The 25057-nt window shown below is 43.7% G+C and overlaps 1 protein-coding gene across 4 annotated transcripts in view; it reads left to right on the top strand.

Moving 5' to 3' along the window:
* The window catches only part of Ect2l (epithelial cell transforming 2 like), a 106335-nt gene that overhangs the window by 14750 nt on the left and 66528 nt on the right, over positions 1-25057 (top strand). For 3 of the 4 annotated variants that reach the window (XR_013108029.1, XM_076926925.1, XM_076926923.1), the window contains exons 2-3: positions 4630-4800; positions 5905-6017. Coding sequence is in view for 3 of the 4 variants with exons in the window: in XM_076926925.1 (XP_076783040.1) it covers positions 4699-4800; positions 5905-6017 (215 nt within the window). In the remaining variant the exon portion in view is untranslated. The remainder of the gene's footprint in view (positions 1-4629; positions 4801-5904; positions 6018-25057) is intronic. The other variant, XM_076926924.1, reaches the window with a different exon arrangement.

The following is a 25057-nucleotide window of genomic DNA, read 5'->3' as shown; positions in this document are numbered from 1 at the left end:
GGCTGTTCGTTCACCACCCAACATTCAGTGACTTTGGCACGTCTTTCTGCCTAGCAGCTGCGCAGATAATTGTTTACATCTGGAGAAGACACGAGGCTAGCGCCAACTTGGGGTGGCAGACTATATTGCGGCTCCTTACATCTCCCCCTGTTTAAATTATTAAAATGAAACAGCCTTTTGCCTATTAAATGTAGTACCAATTAAGATTCGAACTCAAACCCGATCAAGCAAACTCCATCTTGGGGGAATAAGCGATCAAGAGCTTATAGCCCGAAGATTTTTCCCTTACCCTAACCAGGTGCAATGGAAACCAGTCCTCTGGGTACAAGGGCTAAGGAAATGTAAAGAGGAATTGACACCCATCCCTGTGCAATGGAGTATAGCTCCCAGGAGTGCAAGGGCTGTCAACCTATTATTTAGGTACCACAATTATTTAGGCAAGGGCTGGCTGGACTTAGAGCTCTCATCGTCCCAGGGCTGAGCCCTTGGGGTGTAGCGACTGAGGGCCTCTGTCATAGGCTACTTTCTTAGCCTAGATAGTCAAATTTCAGGGAGAGACACTTGCTCTAAGGCTGCGAGTGCTTGGGCTTTAAGCTACCTTGTCACGTTTTTGTTGGGCTTTGAGCTTACAAACCAACCATCTATGAATACTAATTCACATCATAGGGCTGTACCAAGCAGGCCTATTCCCGCCCTTTAGAAGGAAAGAAAGAAAGAAAGAAAAGGCAGAAGAAATTTAAGAAATAAAATTTCCACGGGAAACAGGGTCCATCCGCACTCCATCAAGGCTCGAAATCCGGATTTGCAATTGCTGCTGTACCTGGTCCAACTTCCCATTCCACTTCCCTTTTAAATAAGCAGAAAGATTATGGCTTTAAGTAAATGCATCATTCACAAATCTCAGAGGTGAAATACCTGGATGTGGGGCTGCTGACACAGCTTATTTGAACCACATCCGTGAGCTGCTTCACATGGGCTTGGAGCCAATCAACTCTCTGATTGACCAAAGTCTCTTTTAAGTCTCGATGTACTGGGATGGACACAAAGGTAGGCACATGCACAACCAAGGCTAGGTCTAGTGATCTATTTTAGCATTGTACTAAAAAGCATGTAACATTTTTACAATCCAAGGTATCAGAATTATTCTGAAGGTTGGATAACATAAAGAAAAATGAAGGGACTACACACGCCAACACCGGTTGTGTAGATGCATTTTTAAACACCTTATTAATTTTAATGTCATTCAAATGGCTAGAGATATTAAATCTTGTAGCCGAAACATTTTGCACTTTATGAAACATATTTAACAAGACAAAGGCAGATACACCCCTTTTAACATTTTAAACAGTGGCTACAACACATAATTTAATTGTGTTGAAGCAGGGTAAATTTAAGAAAATACACATAGGATTTAATTTTGGACTTGCATCCCTTTGAAAACATTAAACAGAGGTTTTAAATCCTCCTATGGTAAGCTTAAAATGAGGTTTTAGTCAAATAATATCTTTTAACAACTTTTAAAAATCACTAAGAGCAAATCAAGATTAAAAGTAAACTATTTCCCTTTACATGTACACTCACAAGCCAGAAGATGGCGTTAGATCCCCACCACAAATGGTTGTGAGTCACCACGTGGCCGCTGGGAGTTTAGCCTTTATATTTTAAATTAAGTCCAGCCTTAATGGCTGAGCTATTTTTAATGCCAAATTGACTCAAATATTGAAAGACACTGTCTTTGAATCCTTTTTTGGAGTAACAAGTATTTTTAAAAAATTTTAAAGCTCGTTATATTGAAGCAATAGCTTGCAGAAAAAATTTCTTTAGAGAAATCCACTAAAGTATCACACAATGAATAATATACACCAAAAGATTTAACCTCTCACCTTTTTGTATCAATGCAACAACAAAATTTATATATATATATAAAATGTAAAACATTAACCATTTTCTGAAGCAATTATTTTTAACAAATATCGCTTCATGGGCTCTTAAACATTATGAATAAATTTATTACCTGTAAACCTTTTACCTTTATCAGAAATGTAAAGGAATGGTATAAAAATATCTTTTATGTAAATATGTAAAATATCTTTTATGTAAACATTTATTGAAATGGTAGCCGGAGAAGACAAGTTATGTTGTATAAATCTTAAATTTGAACTTTATTTTGGATTAATTTAATAACCAATCTTTTTTGTCCCATGAGAATATCGGATAAAAGCTGATCTTATTTTCTAACAATTGTTACACATATTAGAGGAATCTAAGGCATCTCGTTTTTAGCAACTTTGAATATAAAGGAATTAAAATAATTTGAACCATATTTTATAAGCACATTTCTAGGATCCGGTCTGTGAAGACTCAGAACAAAACTTAGCAGTTGGGCTTCTGTGGCCGCGGCCTGCATGTCCTAATTCAAATGTAAATGCACTTAACCTCCCTCTGCCTGCCGATTCCAGGCACTGGCCTGGACTGTGTGAATTTGCTTTTATTTAAAACCTTAAATTTGAACTAAAAGCCTCTGGAACAGTTTAAGATCTGACCAAGGCCCACAGCGGTATACTCATCCACAAATGGCAGGAGAGTCAGAGCCGAAATCTTGTAATCCAGCTTCCTTCTTTACGATCCTCAGACAGCTCCAGCTCCGCCTCCTGCGCCCACACCTCGGGGCGCCGTGGCCAGCTCTGCCATCACGGCTGCACTCCGGAAGGCGAGAGGGGCTGAAGGAGGGATGGACTCTCGGCTCAGCTGCCGAGAGTTGCCCGCGCTGCCATTGTCGCTGCCACCATGAGTCAGGGACCCAAATTAAATTGTTTTCACCTGTGAAATAAGCACAAATAGCCTCTCCTCCCGGCCCGCAGCATGCCCCTAGGCAATCTTGCAGCCTCCCGTTCCCATGAGAGGCGGCTGCATCCGCCGCGGCATCCTCTGCCTGCCTGTGCCTCCCAAGTGCTGGGATTAAAGGCGTGCGCCACCACCGCCAGGCTTACTCTGCCCGCTGCATGTAGCGGAACCCAGACGCTTCTCCAAAGATTCTTTTATAAAGGCGGATTCCTTTTTTCTCCAACCTTCCCCCACCTGCCGGTGGTTCCATGGACTCTGCAGCAGTCCGTGTTCCCTTTGAACACCCTATTCTATCACCAGGCCTTGCCTGTAGCTGCCTGCTAACACACTTTAGTTCTGATATGCCCGAGTAGCCATAGAATAGTTGCAATATAAGCAGGAGGCTAGCTAATGGAGTGGCTGCCGCGGTGAATTTAAATCCGCTTGCCACGACCCCTACTTTAGACATATCTCCTAAAGGTGTACCTCGCACACCCGCAGTCTTTCAACCTTCCTCGAGTCTCGGGGTTCCTCCGCCGCACCTAGAAAATCCCGCGCGCCTAGAAATCACCTGCGCGCCTGGAAATTTCACGCGCCTGGAAATTTCCGGGTTCTCGGCACCAGATCTAACGCGCACCCCCGAGCCTTGCATCCGTGGGAGATAAAGCATGAGATGCAGAGATGGGGTAGTTACTGCAAAACGAGGCCTTTTAATCTGTATCACACACGTGGAAAACGCGGAAGGGCTGAGCTGTGGAAGGGGCTTGGCTTAAATACAGTCTAGAATGACGTATTCACTTCTGATTGGCTGTTCGCTCACCACCCAACATTCAGTGACTTTGGCACGCCTTTCTGCCTAGCAGCTGCGCAGATAATTGTTTACATCTGGAGAAGACACGAGGCTAGTGCCAACTTGGGGTGGCAGATTATATTGCAGCTCCTTACATACAAGTATATTAGTACAGAAAAAATGCAATGCTTTGGAGTTGTTCATGGGCAGTTGGTGAATATTTTCATGCTCAAGCATACATATATGTATGTGGTTCAGCGTTCTGTCTTAACACCAGGGTGTGTGAACTCCACTTGGGCAGACAAAACACAGGATGCTAGACTGCATTTTACCCTACGATGGGCTTGCCAGAAGCGCTGATACACTGTTCAGGGGAGAGGGGGAATGGGCTGAGGCCCAAGCTGGGGTTCCTTAACTCCCAGGCACTCCTGCTTAGCTCAGGTGGAGAATGTCAGGAAGGGTGGAGGGGCCAAGTCTCTGCAGGAGACTTGGGATCTAAAAACAAAGGCTTCCTCCATGCTCCTCACATTTCTCTCTTGAGAGAGACAGTCTTGGCTTCTCCCATACTGTTTATTCACTGTTCATTGTGGAAAATGGGTGCATACAACTTCCTCAGGGTGGACCAGAGATTACTACCTTTTGCAGGAAGAAATGTCTGAAAAGGGATTTGGTTAAACCTGCAGGGTCCATCTAGATACCTCATTAGCATGGAAAACTCTGTGCTGTGCTAAGTGACCAGTGGTCATGTTCTTCTGTGGGAAGTTGTGGTAACTTGTTCCAGGCTAGGAATCTGGTCGGGAGTAAGGAAACTCTTACGGTCCTCAGGTGGGTGCCAGGGTTTCTGAACCCACTCAACCTTACCAAGTTTCCTGGCAAGGTCCACTGCCCCACATATGTATACATATACATACCTGAATTGTAATTCTGTGTATGCTATGCGTTACCTATATATTAATGGATATGATAGTTTTATAATTCCTATGCAGCAAATAATTAATATTACGGTTGTTTCTAAGTGTTCTTAGCCATACATCTGTTAAATTGAACCAATAGTTCCTAGCAGTGGAAGAAAGTAATTTGCTGAGATGTCACTTGGGAATCTTCCCCTGGAAAGTCTGGAAATGGAGACCTACCACACGAGGTTCAGTGCCTGGACACCTTTTAAGAACCAGTCCTTAAACAGACAGGTGAGTTGCATACGCTACAGTAGACACGAGTTTAACTGAGTAAAGTCGTTTTTACTGGGGCATGTTGAGTCTTATGTTGTCACATTTATAATGAAAAATAGTTTAGTTTTCAAGTCTCTCTCTCTCTCTCTTTTTCTTTAATGAATGTGGCTTTGTTGCAAAGAGAGTATTTTCTCACCCAAGACTTTGTCTGTTACCTGGGAGAGGGACCACATGTGCTTCCTCCTTTCAGAGTGCACCTCCAGGACATCATGAGCTTCTGTGTTGGAGACAGGGTGCAGAGAAAGGTTTGGAGAGGAGGCAGGGGCACTTCATGTATGTTTCTGTGTTTTGTTAATCCACTCTTCCATAGTGTGCCCATTGTGTGATTTCATGTAGCACCTGCTCTTTGGAAAAAATGATTCAGGAAGAATTCCTAGAACGGTAGAGCAATCTTAATCTTACCAACTTTTAATGGAGACAGAGCTCCTGTGGGTTCAGCTGCTTCCATAAAGGGAGGAAGGTGGATGTAGCTGGGTGGGGGGGGGGCACTGATCTACAATAAAGACAATGAATTTATGTCTTTGTATAAACAAAGACGAACTGAAATCCAGCTTTCAGGGATGTTGGTTCATGGCGTATGTCCTCCCTGGAGACACACCTAACAATGACAGTGTGCAATAATGACTGATCTTTAGTTTTGTGGGTATTATGAAGCTCCACAGCTAAGAAAACCAAATCTATACTAAATGGTCGGGCTTCCATGGTGAGACAGTGAGTGGGGCCTGTAGACAGGATGAACTCTAAGACTCTGGCCCTAGGCCACACTGATTTAGGTAAAAACAGGAGGTGTGAATACCATCATTGTCCTTTGTTCTCCAGAGGATCCCCTTAGCTCCCCTGTAATCATACAGCCCGTAGGTTTTCCCACTGGCCCGCCCAACAAGCCCTGGCTTGCCTGTATTGCTAGATAAAAGGCTTTAAGCTGAAAGGAAAAACCCCACAGTCTATGTGAAAGTACATGTAAACTGTCATACATAACGTAAATATTACCTATGAGGTTGTTATTGCTTAGCAACTGAGAAATGGAAGTGGACAGGGGAATCTCATTTTTCTCTCTTCCAGCTCTTTCAAGAAAGAGTTACTCTCATAAGTCACTGGTTTGACCTCTGGACCAACAAGCAACGGCAGGAATTCTTATTTGCGATTCTTTCACAATGCTCAAAATCACAATTAAGGTAAAAAAAAAAATAGCATAGTGATGTAATTATTGATTTTTAATGACACCAAAATATGGTAACATGTTTATATAATCCTTAAGGAGTTTTCTCTCCCCCGTCCCATAAAAATGGAGGCAATTATTTTAGGGCTTATGAACAGATTCTCCTAGTGCCTGCTTCCTCCCCTAGGCTGAAACAGAGCCTTGGAGGCTTAACAACCTCATACCATGGGGAGGCTGTTTCATTTCTACAAACACTTCAGTGGCTTGCTCTATTCTCTCAGTCTACTGAATTCTCCATGGAGCTATCAGACAGACAATAAATGGCAGATGAGTATCTGGCACATAGATAGACATTTCATAAATTATTATTAAATAGTCACAGTGTTCCAGCTACTCTCAGATACTTTCCAGTGAGCAGAGCAAACATCAGACCCAGTGGACAATCAGAGCAGCCAGTAGCTTATTAAATAGCCAGCTGGGTGTTAGACATGAACTCATGTGAGTGAAATTGGAGGTATTTAAGATGTGTAACCAAAATATTCTAGAAAGCCCTTCAGTGTGTCTGGACCTGACCAAAGAACCTAGCTGGGCAGTAGCAGCTCCTGTAAGAATGGTTTTGCCGGATTCATCTCCAAAGAGGTTACCTTGTCTGTCTGGGGTAATCACTGGTGTTCTCAGCCAACAATCATAACAGAATGGCTTTCTGAGATGTAGTCCTTTGTCCACAGACTGATTCTCATTAACCAGGAGACAGAGAGCTGCAACTCTGTAACACCTGCAGAGGGGACTCTAGGAAGTGGCTTATTTCCTGTTTGTTTAATGAAGCTCTGGGTATGTTTCCCAGCCTGTTGGGATTAGCGGGCTTTCACTATGAGCTCAAGGAGGGGCTAACCTTCAATTTCTTATATGATGTTCATAATTCATCAAGAGGTGGTGCCCCAGACTGCTCTGCTGCTCCAGTCCGAGGGTTAGGGTCTAGTAAGAGAGAGAGTGGGGGAAGAAGGGGAAGAGACAAGAAGAATAGAGACAAACCAGAGTGTGTGATCAAGTCCTGTTTCTTGTTTATTGTCTCCCTCTTATTGTTTCCTTCCTATTGTCTCCTCCTCTCTTATTGTCTCCTTATTGTCTCTCTTCTTGTTGCCGTTATTGCCTCTCTTTTATTGTCCCTCCTCTTGCAAGGAAATCCTGGGTATTATAAGCACAAGCAGGGGAACACAGCTGAAGACACTTTACCACGTGCACCTTGCAGCTGGGGTCACTAAACAGCAAAACAAGCTATGTGGGATAAACAAGATGTTTATCAGAGTGTGCTTCAGCTGTTGCAGGCTGTTGAAAAACAAATCTCTTATCAGGGTATATGGCTCGAGATGGCTGCAAAGTTGATAGCTGCTTTCTGCTAAAAGTCGGCTCCCAACAAGGTGGGTGTGGTCGGACTGGTTCTTACTTCAAAAATTGCCTTCTGCCATTCCTCCCACCTTTCCCTGACCACCATCTTGAGATGAGTTTTTTTTTTGCTCTGTTTCTCTTCTACACTGGCCTTTCACTCCCGCTTCTGTGGGTTCACAGTAGATTGTTCACTGAGGCTTCCTGGTGGGGTACACTGGAAAAAAAACAAAACAAAACAGCTCTCTGGGTTGAAGAAAAAGTGAAGATTCTTTCTTTTTTTTAGTGTTTTTTTTCTTTTTTTAATTTAATTTTTCCCCTTATTCACTTTACATCCTGCTCACTGCCTCCTTCTCAGTCACCTCTTCCACAATCCTTCCCCCATGTCCCCTCACCTTCTCTGAATTGGTCCCCCCTCCATATCCCCTTACCCTGGCATTTCAAGTCTCTGAGAGACCAGGCGAGGCGTTTCCTCTCCCATTGAGGCCAGATAAGGCAGCCCAGCTAGTAGAACATACCCCACGTACAGGCAACAGCTTTTGGGAGAGCCACCATTCCAGTTGTTTTGAATCCACATGAAGACCAAGCTGCACATCTGCTACCTATGTGCAGGGAGGTCTAGGTTCAGCCCATGAAAGTTCTTTGTTTGGTGGTTCAGTCTCTAAGAGACCCAAGGGTCCAGGTTAGTTAATTGTATTGGTCTTCCTGTGGAGTTCCTATCCCCTTCAGGGTCCAAAATTGTGAAGATTTAAAAAAAAAAAAAAAAAAGAATACTTATTTTCTTATTCTTATATGTGTATGTCAATGGAGGGGGTGTCTGTGAGGCCTGAAGAGAATGTCCAATCCCCAGCAGATGAAGCTACAGATGTTTGTAAGCTGCTGGACAGTGTGGGTGCTGGGAACTGAACTCAGGTTCTGGAAGAGCTGGATGTGCTCTTAACCCTGAGTATCTCCGCAGCCCTGTAGAGGCTGCTCGGCGGGGGTCTGAAGGTCAGGAGGAGACACACTTCACTGTAGTCATTTCCTGTGATTCCTTTTGTCCTACTTTCCAGCCTTCTAAAAAAAAATAAATAACAGACCAAACCTCCTTCACACCCATTGTACATTCTAGTCTCAGAGACCGTAAACCAAGCAGTTTCAGTTGTTACCACTGGAGGTCATTAGAGATCTTGTGGTACATCTGAGTTTGCTTAACATAGACCTGACATTTTGTCACTGGAAATTGTACCCTTTGGCAACTGAATTCTGTGGAATAAGAATGTGGAGCCAACCTGTGTGTAGTTTTTCTCTGTTTCCTTTGTCAGCAGCTGGGTTCTCACAGAGATCAGTGATCATGCAGCTCTTAACACGCTCTGGGTTGCTGGTTTCACAGAAAGCTGAAGCTGTGTATGAATTTCTGATTTCTAGACTTGACTTTCTGAGGTCATCTTTAACTTATCATAGAGATCGTTTTTGTTATTGAACACAATCTGCCTATTCACACACTTCCCTGTCTCGGGCTTCCATACATGAGTGATTTTTACCTGGCCCTCAACTATTTCAAGAGGTTCACTCTAGGTTAGTAATCTAATCCAATTCGAGCTGTGTTCAATTTTAGTTAGATCTAGAATCTCGACTTGTTTTTTTAAAATACAATCAGCTTCCCTTAAAACATCCTTATCTAGATATAATTTGTACACAATAACATTTGGCAGCTGAAAGACTCAAGTGAATACTTTGATTATAAGCAAAATTTTGTGGTCATCATTATAATCTAAGTTTAATACATTGCCACCATTCCCAGAACACCCTCCTAGTCACAGATTGTCACTCCCTATCGCCTGTCCTTCCAAATGTGTCCAAACATAAGTCTACTTCCTGTCTTTCTAAATGTACTGCCTCTGGACTCTATATAAATAGAGCCAGGTAATAGGTGGTTTTTTTGTAGCTTTTTTCATGTGTTAAAATGTCAAGGTTTATCCATTTTATAGCACACTTTAAATCTTTTCTTCTTGTCAGAAAAATATTCCATTGTGGGGACTTGTAATATTCCATATTGTGCGGACTTGTAATATTCTGTACTGTCACCAGCTGGTAACCGTTTGACTTGGTTCCCCTTTGGGCTGTTCAAGACAATGCTGCTTTGAATGTCTGTATCCAGATTTTTGTAAAGGGGAACTTTCACTTTCCTATTTTGGTTTTTCTTTTAAAATTTCATTTTAGAGCAGTTTCTAGGGTCTGTGTATTCGTCAGATTGATTGTTTAGTGTACATAGTGTGTGGTGGTTAGGCACATGCTAAGGTGTGAGTGTAGAGGTTGGACAACAGCTTCTGGGAATTGGTGTCTTACTGCATCGTGCAGGTCCAGGGGGTTGAATTCAGGTAGTGAGGCTTGCCAGCAAGTGCCTTTCCCTGTGGCCATTTCTCCGGCTCTTTTATTTTTCTTAAGCATTCATATAAGAGAGCTTAGTTATAGAATGCTTGCCTCCAGTGTACAAGGGCCTGGGTTCAAGCCTCAGAATGGGAGAAATAAAAGCTATGAAGTGAAGTATGTATTTAGGAGTGAAGTGAATGGCTCTAACAGTAACAGAACCATCAAATTTTGGTTATTTATTCAGTGTTTCTTTTGAATCTCCATATTCCGGTAGTCCCTCTCTCCATAATAACATAATAAAAACATAATAAATAAGAAAAGTAAACATCACCTACCTGCTCCAACTCTTGGGTGAACTCTTACTGTATTTGTAGATCAGTACAATCTCTCTATTTCTTTGTTGAAAAAAAAAATCTTTTTCTTACAATATATTCTGGCCATGACTTTTTCTCCTCCAGCTCCCTTCCATCTCCTCACTCCCCTCCCCCCATTATTCCACTCCCATTCTTTCTCTTGTTTAAATGGCTTGTTTTATAATTTCCAGATAACTCTGTTTTAATTCACATAGCCACATTCATAAACATGGCAATTCAAAGTCAGTAGGGATATATCATCGTAAGTTTCTTTGAAACTTTATTCTTAGTGTCTATGAGACATGTTAAGTTTCTAAGACTTAATATTCTACACTGTTAATTTTTAGAATGATTTTAAATGGAATTTTTAATAACTAAGTTTTGTTTTGTTTGTTTGTTTTTACTAATTTAGTTTCTCAAACCATTCCTTAGGCCCATGTTCCTCCTTTTAACAGGAAGTGTTTTTATCCCTCACTTACACAGTTTCTCCAGGATATAACACTCATGTGTCAGCAGGCCTCAAGGTACCTGCTGGTGTCTGCCTTCCCACCCCCTCCCCAACCACCCCCCACGCTCCTGCCCGCCTCCCCTCCCGCTTGACTAAATTGACCTTTGAAGGCCACTGGGTTGTTTGTCACACTTGGAGATACTTCTGAGGGAGAGCTGTGGCTTGCTCTCCTTGCTGCACTGGTAGGACCGGTTTTAAATTGCTTCTGCACAGCTGCATTGCCTTCCTACAAAGGTCTTTCATTCCAGAACTGGAGACGTTTAAACTTGTAGCCTTCTTGGGTGGGTGTGGCAACATTCAAGCTAACGCGGTTTTTTTCAAGAGGTGGGGGAGGGGAGGGGAAGAAAGAAGAAGAAAGAAGGAAGGTCATGAGTAACACAATAGATAGCAAGGCAGGTCATTTGTCTCAACCAGAACAGAATGGACGTGGGGGTGGGCAGGAAAACATACGCATCCCTGTATTCTTAAGAGAGAACATGCATGCCCACTCTGAATCACTCATTTACTCTCTCCACTCGGTCCCTGAAAGGGGTGAGGTGAGGAAATCTCACTTGGAGTAGTCTGTCAAGAAAACTGGGTGTGAAGTTTTTCAGAGACAACATACTGCCAGCTTAAGTTAGAGCCCAGCACAGCTGTGTCACCTTGAGTCCGGAAGCTCATTCTAAAGGACAGTATTTGCACGTAGCAATGGGAGGTTATTTTAAGGAACAAACATCACCCAATGATGGTGTAACACCAAAGCAGAATGAGACAGACTCTTTAGGACCTTGACAGAGCCATCGCTGCAGTAGGCTTTGCCGCCAGGGAAGGATGCGACTTGAACTGCAGACATGGGCAAGGTAAAAATTCTAGCCAAGGGGCAGATCAGAGTGGATGGAAAATCACCCTGAGGAAACTCAGGGGTGAGAGGATTCTGTCTAAACCAAGCTAGCAGGCTCCTACTGGAGACAAGCCAGGGGATCAGACATCCTCTGAGGCACTGAAGGATCAGGAACCTAATCAGATTTCCAGGGTGATCAGGTATCAAGGGTTGGGGTTTGTTCTGGAGTGACTTAGCAGTGTTCTTTGCTAAGACTGGATTTTACAAAGGAGCCCAGATGGACAAAGGAGAATGTTCAGGCCTGAGAAGGTAGAACTGTTAGTTGTTATTTCAGACACCCCACCGCAACAAACAGACCACTCCAGACCACACAGTTCCAAGGAGGGGAGGTTTATTCAGGAGATAGGGCAAAGGTGGGGGGAAGATGGAAGAAGAAGAGAAAAGAGGAAGAAGAGAAGTAGAGGCTGGCCATGACCACATGGAGAGAGAGGAAGAGAATGGGGCAGGGGACAGAGAAGCTAGAGGCAAGAGAGTGAGCCGGTAAGAGATTAAGAGAGTAAGAGATTAAGAGAGAGAGGAGGGGGCAAGCAGCCCCTTTTATAGTAGACCAGGCCTACCTGGCTGTTGCCAGGTAACTGTGGAGGTGGAGTTAAGACAGAATACTAACATTCCTTCATTTTGGTTTAATTAAAAAAGAAAAAATTAGAAAGAGGTGACGGTGAAGCAGGAATAGGGTTGTCATGATATCTGGCTACTTCCTGCTGACATTGGGGGGTGGGGGGGATGTGTCTCTAGGGGGAACCCAGAAGAATGGATATGGGGGATGTTTGTCTGGTCTTAGGAGAGTTGGCTGTTTCCTGCTGTCCAGGGTCTATAGAGCCATCTGAGGATAGGTCAGAAGGAACAGGTCCAGTAGAAGCAGCTGTGTATGTGACAAAAGATGGAGCATCTGGAGGTTGCTTCTCTGGAGCTGTTCTGGATGTGCCTGGACTTGACAAGATGTAGGGAATAAGATTAAGTACATTTGGGGGAAAGAAAATTTTTTTCTAAAATGTACATTTGAAACCCAGAGGGATCCCACCCTTTGGAATAGGTAGTAATCGGGAACTTTAGGCTGATGTACTTATCTGGATGGTGTCTATTTGGTCCGTGAAAGGTAGATCTGAGTCTGTTTCCTGTAGCTTATAAGTTCACAAAAGAGATAACAGCATGAGTTAATAACAGGAGCAGTCTTTAAGATGAACATTTGTTGGATCGTATAGTGGCATGTTTTATTAGAGGTAGGCAAGTTTATAGGAACTCAAATAATATTAGGACAGTGGCATAGCAAGAAGAGGAAATATGAAGCATTTAATTGATGGCAACTGAGTTTGGGTAATAAGGTAACAGATTACATCTGTGAAAGCCTAGCTGTCCATGTAGTCAGAAGTCTGAGAAAGAGTAAACAATAATCTACCAGTTATACATTATTTAAAAAAAAATGACAGAGTCCACTAGCCAACAGTTCCCATGGTCTCCATAGTCTCTTGGGCGAAGTCAGTTTGGCTTCTAAGTGCAGAAGACGCAGGGCTTTTTCTCTGTGGAATGGATACGCGTGACATGAGAAGTGACTTACCTTGGTTTAGCCAAGTCATTTGACTCACAGCATCCAGTTTAGTCCACTGTGTTTGTTAATGACTATATCATCGCATGCAATCCAGGCTGTATCTTCTAGGTGTCCAAGTCTTCTGAAACCATCTTGGGTCAACTGTTAGAGGCTTTGGGAGTTCTGTCGGCCATAAACTTAAATATACTATTAGCAGACTTCTGACAAGATTGAGAACCATAAGGACTGGTTGTAACAGAATAGAATTTAATAGCAGTAGTAAAAAATCTATTAAGACAGGATAAGAAAGAGTCTTAAGTAACTTGGCAGGTTACATAGGTAGAGAAAAGCACATTCTTGTATTAGCAAAGAAACATTTGGCTAGAACCAGAATAAGAAAGCTGGCAACAGTAGCATAGGATCATACGGCTGGCGGGCTGGGGCTGTGGACCACAGGTCATGAGCCGGGGTTGTGCTATGGGCCTGCAGCTGAGGGCATAGGTGCTGCAAGTCTCGTCTACTCAGCAGCGACTGTGGCAGGGTGGGACTTCCTGCTAGTAGTCTGAAGTCATTGCCCAGTGCCTCTGGCTAACACTCACTTTACAGGTCCTGGGCAGAGAGAGAGAGAGAGAGAGAGAGAGAGAGAGAGAGAGAGAGAGAGAGAGAGAGAGAGACAGAGACTGAGACTCTCTCGAGTGCACAGGCAGCCAAGCCCTTTGTGTGGGTGGTTGTGCACGCACGTGGGGAAGCAAGTCCCTGAGAGGGTCCCTGGCAGGGTGCAAGGAGTAGACCCAGAGCAGAGCTAAGGAACACAGAGGGGAAGGGAACAAGCCAGGTTCTGGAACCTGCTGCTTCAGGCAAACCAGCTGAGCTAAATGGTCGCAGCTGGCCACAAATGATGGAGGAGCAGGGGAAGAGGCCTATATTTGCAGGTGGCAGACTGACCCTTGGGGGAGACACACTAGGGACTAGAGCTTGGAACCAGTGTTTCTGAAAGAGAGAGAGAACAGTCTGTTCAGGCCCGGCCTGGGGTACTCTGCTGCGAGAAAGAAACTGTCTCAAGAGGAGAGGGAAGGTGTCTCACCCAAGAGGAGTTCTAGAACAAGGGTCAGGGAAGGACAGGGTTAGCTCTGAGCTCAAGAAATCTTTCCTGGGACCATGAGGACGGTTACTCTGATCAGTGGCAGATGGCTAAAAAAAAAAACCCTGGGGTGGGGAACAGTCGGAACACATGGAGGGATTAGAGCGAAAGTAGATGAATGATTGGATATAGAAAACCTCTTTCCATTTACCAGACTGCTGTATGTATGTGTGAAGACCCTTTAAAATGACTGGGTCTATTGTGCCATTAGGTGGCCATTTTAACCCGTTATATAGAGGGTACCGAATCCAGAGATTTATTGCAGAGATGTATCAATTTGGAAGGCCTCAAATCAGGCGTTAATTTTAGAGATTTGAGTTTTTTTCAGGAGACAACCCAGTCGGGTGTCTGGGGGTGCAGTCAAAGACAATGTAGCGCCCATTGGGTGACGGGGGAGGGGGCTTACCGAGATAGAAAAGTCAGTAATAAACCAGGCAACAGCCTAGATATCAGGTTGTCACGAGAGTATCTAGGGGCCTTGGCAAACTCCTGGAGATCTCCAGAAAGCAGTTCAACCTGGTACCAGGATTTCCGGCAGCTGCAAGAGCTTGCGGGGAGACTGTAAACTGCTTTCGAGGGGGGGAAGTCACCCAGTGGCCAATGTCCTACGTAGTAGTTCAGCTAGGAGGCCAGTCATATGGACTGGGGCAATCAAATGCAAACACCTCTCAGCCCAGGGAAGGCTGGCCAGGCCTTATCTGGGTGTCTAGGGTCCCTCCCGTGAATTGGAATCTCCTTACCAATCAATATGTTGGTGTGTGTTTGCAGACTTATGCAGTCTGGTATCAGGAAAGCGGAACCAGGAGGTCTGTGTAGACCTGGCTGGCTGCCTAACCCACAGGGCAGAGCACCACCTGGTGGGCCCGCAGCCCAAGTTAGTCTGTAGCAGTGGTGGAAATTTACGTTGTCTGTGAGGCGATGGAGTCCACTTGGCTGGACTTAGAGGTGGTGGTGGCGGCAGTAGAGGCAGGCCATGTGCCGTCGGTCCTGCCCGGTTACAGCAGCCAGCGGCTTTGGCAGCCGGCAGCACAGCGGTTCCCAAAGTATTCAATCTCAGTCCAGTGCACCAGTGACCACTCCAGACCACACGGTTCGGGGGGGGGGGGTTATTCAGGAGATAAGGCAAAGGTGGGGGGAAGAAGATGGAAGAAGAAGAGGAGAGAGGAAGAGAAGTAAAGGCCGGCCATGACCACGTGGAGAGAGACGAAGAGAAGTGGGAGAGTGGACAGAGAAGCTAGAGGCAAGAGGGTAAAAGATTAAGAGGTTAAGAGGGTAAGAGAGAGGAGGGGCAAGCAGCCCCTTTTATAGTGGACCAGGCCTACCTGGCTATTGCCAGGTAACTAACTGTAGGGAGGAGCATACCTGGCTGTTGCCAGGTAACTGTGGAGGTGGAGTTTAGACAGAATACTAACAAGAACTTTGTCAGAAAGGAGCAGGTGATGCTCAGAGATAAGCTGTACTTCAAACTATTGTGTCTGGACAGGCAGAGTCTGGAAGTTTGGGTCATTTTGTCTCTTCCTTCCCCTAAGGCCCATGTTCTGAACATTCTCCAACATTCTACATCATTTAGAGTAAACATATAAAATACTCTCATTCATTGCTGAGACGTTTTGTAGGGATTGATGAAGCTAATAAAGAAAACAAATTTGTTTATATTTTATGTGTATGGGTATGTTTACCTGCATATATGTTTGTGTACTATAAGTGTGTAGTACCTTCAGAAGTCCAAAGAGGGTACTGAATCTTCTGGGACTGGAGTTATAGACAGTTGTGAGTCACCATGTAGGTGCTGGGAATGGAACCTAGCCCTTTGCAAAAGTACCCAGAGCTCTTTCTTAACCAGTGAACCATCTCTCTAGTCTCCCTAACAAAAACGTTTAAGTTTAAAAGCAAAGGAGAAAACCAAACTCGAAGCTGTCATCTTGAGGGAGGAGTGGGAGACCAGTGGACATGTTAAACAAGTCTTGCACTGAAGTTTTCAGTTCCTAAGTTCTCAGTGGCGAGATTCTGTTATGTTTAAAGTCTCCCTGTATCACTTAGAACCACCACTCGTGTGATGTTATCACATATGGTATCTTGTTTGTCTAAACTACTTTTATGGTGAGAGCCGTAGTACATCTCCAGTGTACAGGACAGCAGGGTGGATATAGAAAGCAGGAAACGTCCCTTGTCTCCTCCATTTCCACCTAGGATTTACATACCTCATAACCTTCCCTTCCAAGTCATCCCATGCTGCTCATTTCTCTGCCTGCAATTCCACTCAGGTGTTAGACACCTGAGTATTGCTGATCACTGTACACCCAGGGGCCTGAAGGTTGAGGGCACCTCGGGATTAGACTGAATTCATCATGGGATTTTATTTCCCCAAGAGTGTTTGCTGGAAGAAAGGCCCTGTAGACAGTAATTCTGCCCAGGAGATGTTATCAATGTCTGCAGAGAGTTCTCCGGTTGGTTGTGAGAAGATTACTGCTCAAATTAGTTAGTTCTTGGGGAAACCATTTCAGGGGACAAGACTGAGGACCACGGACTGAGGAGGGTAAAATTGAAATGGAGAGTTCCTGGCCCCGTGATGACATCATCAAGTCCTAAGTTTTAAAGCTGCCCTGACGGGGGAGTCTAAGTTGTCTTTCTATTTAGTAGTCACTTCTCTGGTCATCCCAGTTCTCCAGAATGAGGCAAAAAGCATTTAGCGGTCACACAGATGTAAGAGAGACCATCAAACCCACGCATGTCATCCAAGGAATTAGTTGGAACTATGCGCTTTCCTGAAACCGCCACGTGTATATTCTTTTCTTTGTACTTGACAGCAGCAGCAGAATCTGCCCTGATGCTGCTTTATCCATGGCAAATCGAGTCCACAAACACTGAACAAGTGTGTCCCATCAGACTGGAGTTTGTAAAACACAGATCATGAGCCTTGATAGACACTTGGGCTCAAGTAGCCTGGAATAGGGTTGAGGAAATGGTTGTTACCAAGTTCCCCAGGTGATCTGGTGCACAGCCAAGGACAACACACAGTAGAAGGCTCTGCACGGCTCCAGGGATCCTTCTGCCTGTTGATCCCCTTCCTTCCTGGAGGTGGAGAAAGCCAGAGCAGGGAAAGAGAGAAACCAAACTCGGCTTTACTATTGGAACAGGTTTCAACTACAACCAGATCTACCCCTGGAAATTTCCAGCAGTCATGGCTTTTTACATACCTTCAGTGTGTCTACAAGGGAAGAAATTCAGTTATAATTGAGTTTTAATTGGACTAGCTTATAGGTCCAAGCCAGCAACTCCCTCACCCCAGACCCTTTTGAATCTATATATCTGTATCTGTATCTATATCTGTATCTGTATCTGTATCTGTATCTGTATCTGTATCTGTATCTGTATCTGTCTGTCTGCCTGCCTGCCTGCCTGCCTATCTATCTATCATCTATCTATCTAATCTATCTTATCTATCTTATCTATCTATCTATCTATCTATCATCTATCTATATCCGGTTAGTACCAGGATGACTTGAACTCTGATTCTCTTGTCTTTATTTCCTCAGTGCTGAAGCTAAAAGTGTGTGACACAGTGCTCATATGTGTGGTGCTGGGATCAAACCAAGGACTTAAAGCATGCGTGGCAAGCATTCTACCAACTGAGCCATGTCCCTAGCTCGAGACAGCTTCTGAATGACCGCTATGGCCAGGAGATTGAGCCACATACATTAACTTAGCCTTGATCCTGTACTTCTTAGATCTAGAAATGGAGTTAGCTTCTATGGACACCCATGGATCACAAACTAGAAATTGAAAACATTACATTACTGCTTATAACTCTAGCTCCAGGGTACCCTACATGTCTAGCCTTATTAGGCACCCATACTCACACACACACACACACACACACACACACACACACACACACACACACTGACATATTTACATATATATGATTTTAAAATGAAATAAATGTTTTTAAAAACTGAGATAATTTTCGCTAAAGGCGAGTGATGGGGGCAGAAGGCGTCTGCCTTCACTAAGCAGTCAGCAGACACTGGCTGAGTGCCCACTGTAGGCCAAATGCATTTCTGACTGTGCTAGGGTTCAATTGTGAACAAAGCAAGGGGATGTCTGTTCACATTCTGGCTCCGTGTTCAGCTGTCCTGTTCTCTGGCTCACTGGTTCTCCCAGTTCATTGGTGCTGCTATTTCCAGCCACAAGATGGAAGGTCCAGCTGTGCTTCAGGGAGAGACCTGACTGGGGCAATAAGGGAATGAAGAAAAGACAGACACGCAGACATGTTGGGATCTAGTGGACTCAGTTCTCTGATGGAGAAACCAAAGCACCCCAGAGTTTATTAGATATAGCTGAGCAGATCAGAGGGTTATTGCATACAGGTAAACACAGAAGCAGACTGTGCTTCTCATACAGATATGCACCTCAATAAGTAGGCAAGTTTAGCTGATCTCAGTAGTAGTGTAGAGTGAAAAATTATAAAGGCCATTTTATGAAATATGTGTAGATTTTTCGCCTTACAGAACGTGGAACTGAAAATAAGATTTCAGGCCTTCACATTCCAGGTGAAGGACACTTGCTGGATTACATTCCCCAAGCCTCGCCCAAGGCAGGAAGGCATTCCTGACTACAGATAAAGATGCTGCCACCTAGGTGGGGCTATAGCCGGAAGATAGTTCATCTGAAATAGTTGGTAAATGGCAGGATAGGACACAATAGCATGGTAAAAACCACATTTTTGAGAAGAATGAGTGTGCAGTGATTTTCACATGACTCTAGATCATTTGGGCTAGATTCTCTGAAATGTTCCACTGTTCTTGGTTACCCCTCCCTTGGTCTTCCCAGTGCTATGTTCAAAATTTGTAAAACAACCAATCATGTGTAAGCGCGCAAAAATGCAACCATTTATGTGTAAGCGCGTGAAAATGCCTTCCTCCCCCCACCCCATGCTATAAAAGACCCTTTAACCCACCACTCGGGGCCAAAACCCTGCTGTTGGAGCTAAAGAACTTGTCGTTTTGACCGCTGGCTCTTTCCCTAATAAACCTCTGCTGATTGCATCCAGGTATGGTTTCTTGTGATCATTGGGTGGTCGTGATTTCCGGAGGCTTGAGGAAGGGTCTCCTGAGTATGGGGGTCTTCAGTAGCAGTCTCTCTCTGTAGGCTAACAGCATTCCGGCTTGTTCGGGGAACCATGGTAGATTTTTTTCACACATTATTGTAGCTACCTGAGGCCACGAGTCAACTGGGTTTATCTGAAAGGGGGGCTGGGATGGGAATGAAAGGGGGACGGAGGGAGAGATGAAGAGAGATGAAGCCAAGACAAAGTTCTCTGATCAAGGCTCACAGCTTTAATGTTCAGCTCTCAATTTAAAGGGGAAGGCCCAACCCACAACCCCTCCTGGTTTCAGTTGGAGATGGGTGGGATAATCCATAATCCGTTCTAGGTCATGGCCGGTGATGTCTCAAGGCAAGCCCAGGGGCAGTTCTGCTTCTGTGTTCTGTGCAGCTAAGGTGGGTAACTCCACCTAGATCCTATCACTTGGTCTGTTGTAGTAAGCAAGGTCTCTCAGGCCTGCTCAAGGCTGGGGGAAGGGCACACATTATCAGCATAGCACATAGACCAGAGGAAAGCTTTGTCATCCCTTTGGACCTCACCTCAGGCAGGGCTGGCTTTGCTATTTTCCCACGGGCCTAAGGCAATGTCAACAGCACACATTCTCTGAAAACTTCATTCATTCAAGGCTTCCTCCATCCCACCGTTTGCTTCTTGTCCATCTGTCCTTTTCTTCATGCTTTCTCCCTCTTTCAGACCATGTTCACCGCTTCAGTGATTCACACTGCAGTTCTCCTAACTCCACCCCCATTTTACCCCTACCCTGCTTCAGCTTTTCAGCATGTTTGCCCCATCTGTCATTTCTCTGATGGTGACACTGTTCATAAAGAATTACTGGACAGTGCATCAGCAGAATAATTTTTTAAATATATGTTTATTTTTTGTTTTTGAGCCACCCTTGCTACGTACCCTAGCAGGTTCAGCCCCCCAAGTGTGTGCTACAGTGCCTGGGTAGATATTTTTTCTTGTCTTTTTTTTTTTTTTTTTTTTTTGATATTTTCTTTAACCAAAGGAATTTATGAGCTTTTTCAACACTATACAAACAATGTAATGAGCCCCCATATAATGAACACTTTTTTGTTTTGTTTTTGTTTTTCTATCTTTATTTTATTATCAAATCATAATTTTTACTTTTTAACATAGGAGTTATAAACACAAAAATGCAGGATGTGGGGAAGGGGATGACACAGGAGCATAGGTGTTCAGGGAGAGTACAGATATCTTTCAGAACAGGGTATCAGCTGGATGAAGGTTCAGGGGTCAGGTCACTATGACTCTGCCTATGATTCACTTGTCCTTATCTAAGTTGGTAGTACTATCCTCCAAGGCTGCCTATTTACAAGGTCTATGACTACTCAGGCTGGTAGATTTCCACAAAAGCTGCCTGTTTACAATAGCTTATAGCCATCTGTTTCAGTGTTTTTCCATAGAGACCCAAGATTTTGTGTTAGCAGGCATGTATGTCAGGCCTATTTTAGGCTTATGGCTGATTTTAGGCCTTCAGTGTATAAGCAGGGCTGCCCCTGACATCTCCTCCCTTTTCCAAGTATACAAGGGCTGTGGCGATTCTAATCTTGCCAAGGTGAGGATAGAGGCCTGACCTTCAGTAATTAAAGGGGACCTTGTAATGGCTCCGGTCCTCCTGTCATTGTCCAGTGAGGTATGAGGGCCATACCCATCCCGATGTCTTTTTCCTGGAGAGGGGATGCTTTTGACATCAACCCCTATGCAGTCAGGCTTGTCCCTCAGGGAACCCAGAAACATATTTTTAACTTTTATTTATAGTACCCTTGCAGTGCTTAGCCTCACAGCCTAAGCAAGAATTCAGATCACCAGTCAGAGTGGGTTTGGGGTGACCCCCTCTCTGCTTGGTCTAGGGGCAGAAGTCCCCTCTTTTAGGTTGAGTGGAGGTGGGTGGGACTTGGGAGCACCCTGGATAGAGTAACAACCTCATCTTGAGTCTCGTGGTCCTCCATAGCTAACTTATGATAATGTATCTGAATAGATTTTGCTATCAGATTATCTATTTGTTTCACAAAGTTAGTCAGCCTATTTAAAGCCCAGGTACCAAAGGAAATAAGCAAAAATAACCCAATTAATGGTCCCAAGATGGAAGGAAGTAGGGTTGACAATCAGGAGAGGTTGAAGACCAATTCTTGTACCAGCTCTCATCTTTCTCCTTCTCTCTCTTTCTCAAGACCTTCTCTGGCCTTTTTTATGCTCTCTTTAATCATCCCTGTTTTGTCTATGTAAAAGCAACATTCTTCGTTAAGGGCTGTACACAGTCTTTTCTATTGTAAAAGAGAAAATCAAGTCCAATAAAGTCCTTTGCAATTTTTGGAGATCACATCAGACAGCGAAACGAGGGATTTCTTGAGATTAGTGATGTCAGTCTATAGCTGTTTGATGTCCTTGTCAAAGACCCATCGGAGGTCTGAGTAGTATAAGTCTGAAGGTCTTATCAGGATTAGAACTCTTAACAGCAGACATCATGGGTGATTAATTTTTGCCTGGAAAGGAAAAAAGAAGGGAATTCTCAGGGAGATTTCTCTTTCCTGGATGTCAATTGTTATTTGTCTTATTTATAATTGGGCCTGGTTTTGTGGGGGTATCTATTTATTTCATTAATCTTTTTGGCAGCCATTTAGCTGTTCCTTCTGTGGTATCAAACAGGCATATCAATCCTCGGCCCCATATAAAAACTGGGTCCTGGCCATTCCATTTAAGGGTAAGAGGGTCCTTCCACATAGTTGTGGCATAGTTTTTATTGGTCTCAGCAATGCCAGAGGCAATCAGCGGCAGATTTGCCATGAGCTTTCAGTTTTAGAAAGTTAAAAATGAACAAGGCATGCTCCTTCCACCTTCAGAGAGACCTGAAGACACTATTTAAAGAAATATAAGCCGGGCGGTGGTGGTGCACGCCTTTAATCCCAGCGCTTGGGAGGCAGAGGCAGGCGGATTTCTGAGTTCGAGGCTAGCCTGGTCTACAGAGTGAGTTCCAGGACAGCCAGGACTACACAGAGAAACCCTGTCTCGAAAAACCAAAAAAAAACAAAACAAAAAAAAAAAAAAAGAAAGAAATATAAATCTTTATTAATAATCTCTTTTATCAAAGAACTATTATAAAACAGCCAACAATTAATCAATCTATATAATATATTGATTAATATTAGCTCCTTCTACTTTTTGTAAAATTACTCCTCTTTTGTCAATTAATTGTTGAGGGAAATTAGGATTTGCATCTCTCTTGGGAATATTAAACAAAGACTTACATTCTTTTGTGAAGAGCTTAAAATAAGATCTTAGCCAATAAGCATCTCCTGGAAACTTTTGCAAAATCATTTGAAATAAGTAAACTATTTTTTTTTCTCCAGACCCATTATCTGTTTTTTATTGGATATTTTATATATTTACCTTTCACTGTTATCTCCTCTTCCATTCTCCCCCAAATCCCCTTATCCCATACCCCCCCTCTTCCAATTTTTATGAGGGTGTGCTCCCACCATTGTCCCAATCCCGTGTCCCTGCTCTCACATTCCCCACCACTAGGGATCCAAACTTTCAGGGACCATGGCCCTCCACTTTCACTGATGCCTAACAAGGCCACCCTCAGTTACCTATAGAGGTGGAGCCATGAGTCCCTCCCTTTCTGTTCTCAGGCTGGAGGTTTAGACCCTGGGAGCTCTGGTTTAGTATTTTCCTACTCAAACAAACAAACAAACAAACAAAAAAAAAAACAAAAAAAACCAAAGCACCCACACTTTTGTCTTCCTTCCTCCTCTTGAGTTTCATGTGGTCTATGCATTGTGTCTTAGGTATTGTAAGCTTTTGGACTAATATCCACTTATCAGTGAGTGCATGCCATGTATATTCTTTTGTGATTGGGTTGGTTACCTCACTCAGGATGATATTCTCAAGCTCCATCCATTTGCCTATGAATTTCATGAACTCATTGTTTTTAATAGCTGAGTAGTACTCCATTGTGTAAATATAGCACATTTTCTGTGTCCATTCCTCTGTTGAAGGACATCTGGGTTCTCTCCAACTTCTGGCTATTATAAATAAGGCTGCTATGAACATAGTGGAGCATGTGTCCCTGTTGTATGTTGAAACATCTTTTGGGTATATGCCCAGGAGTGGTATAGCTGGGACCTCAGGTAATACTATGTTCAATTTTCTGAGAAACCACCAGACTGATTTCCATAGTAGTTGTACCAGCTTACAATCCCACCAACAATGGAGGAGTGTTCCTCTTTCTCCACATCCTCCCCAGCATCTGCTGTCACCTATGTTTTTGATCTTAGCCATTCTGACTGGTGTGAGGTAGAATCTCAGTGTTGTTTTCATTTGCATTTCCCTGATGACTAGGGACGTTGAACACTTCTTTAGGTGCTTCTCAACCATTCAAGATTCCTTAGTTGAGAATTCTTTGTTCAGCTCTGTACCCCATTTTTTAATAGGGTTATTTGATAGTCTAGAGTCTAATTTTTTCAGTTCTTTGTATACCTTGGATATTAGCCCTCTATCAGATGTAAGATTGGTAAAGATCTTTCCCCAATCTATTTTTTGCCACTTTGTCCTATTGACGGTGTCCTTTGCTTTACAGAAGCTTTGCAGTTTTATGAGGTCCCATGTGTCAATTCTTGATCTTAGAGCATAAGCCATTGGTGTTCTGTTCAGGAACTTTTCCCCTGTGCCCATGTGCTTGAGGCTTTCCCTCATGTTCTCTTCTATTAGTTTCAGTGTATCTGACTTTATGTGAAGGTCCTTGATCCACTTGGACTTGAGCTTTGTACAAGGAGATAAGTATGGATCAATTTGCATTCTTCTACATGCTGACCTCCAGTTGGACCAGCACCATTTGTTGGAAATGCTGTCTTTTTTTCCACTGGATGGTTTTAGCTCCTTTGTCGAAGATCAAGTGACCATAGGTGTGTGGGTTCATTTCTGGGTCTTCTATTCTATTCCATTGATCCTCCTGTCTCTGTTCCAGTACCATGCAGTTTTTAACATTATTGCTTTGTAGTATAGCTTGAAATTAGGGATGGTGATTCCCCCAGAAGTTCTTTTAATGTTGAGAGTAGTTTTCACTATCCTGGGTTTTTTGTTATTCCAAATGACTTTTAGGATTGCTCTTTCTATCTCTGTAAAGAATTGAGTAGGAATTTTGGTGGGGATTGCATTGAATCTATAGATTGCTTTTGGCAAGATGGCCACTTTTACTATATTAATCCTGCCAATCCATGAGCATGGGAGATCTTTCCATCTTCTGAGATCTGTTTCAATTTCTTTCTTCGGGGGCTTGAAGTTTTTGTCATACAGGTCTTTTACTTGCTTGGTTAGAATCACACCAAGGTATTTTATATTATTTGTGACTATAGTGAAGGGCATCGCTTCCATAATTTCTTTCTCAGCCAGTTTATCTTTTGAGTAGAGGAAGGCTACTGATTTGTTTGAGTTAACTTTATACCCAGCTGTCGCGGCCTGAGCAAAATGTTGAGGCCCAGGCAGACCCACGTTTGGGCGGCCACTGTATCCCGGTCCAAGCTGCTGCTCCAGTCTGAGGGTTGGGGTTCAGCAAGAGAGAGAGAGAGTAAGGCTGTCTCCTAAAAGTGTCTCCTCTGTCTGCTGTGTCTCCCTAATGTCTGATGTGTCTGATTCTCTCTAGAGCCAAGTATCTTCTACCTAATGTCTGGTGTGTCTGATTCTCTGATCTCAGTCTGATTCTGATCTGTTCTGTCTCTGCCTTTTATATGTCTCACTTCTAAGCCACGCCTCTAAGTTACACCTTTAATCATGCCCTTAGGTCT

Source organism: Arvicanthis niloticus, chromosome 28, assembly GCF_011762505.2.
Source record: "Arvicanthis niloticus isolate mArvNil1 chromosome 28, mArvNil1.pat.X, whole genome shotgun sequence".
NCBI classification, from domain to species: domain Eukaryota; kingdom Metazoa; phylum Chordata; class Mammalia; order Rodentia; family Muridae; genus Arvicanthis; species Arvicanthis niloticus.
The sequence above is the reverse complement of the archived record's forward strand: the minus strand, read 5'-3'. Positions and strand labels throughout refer to the sequence as shown.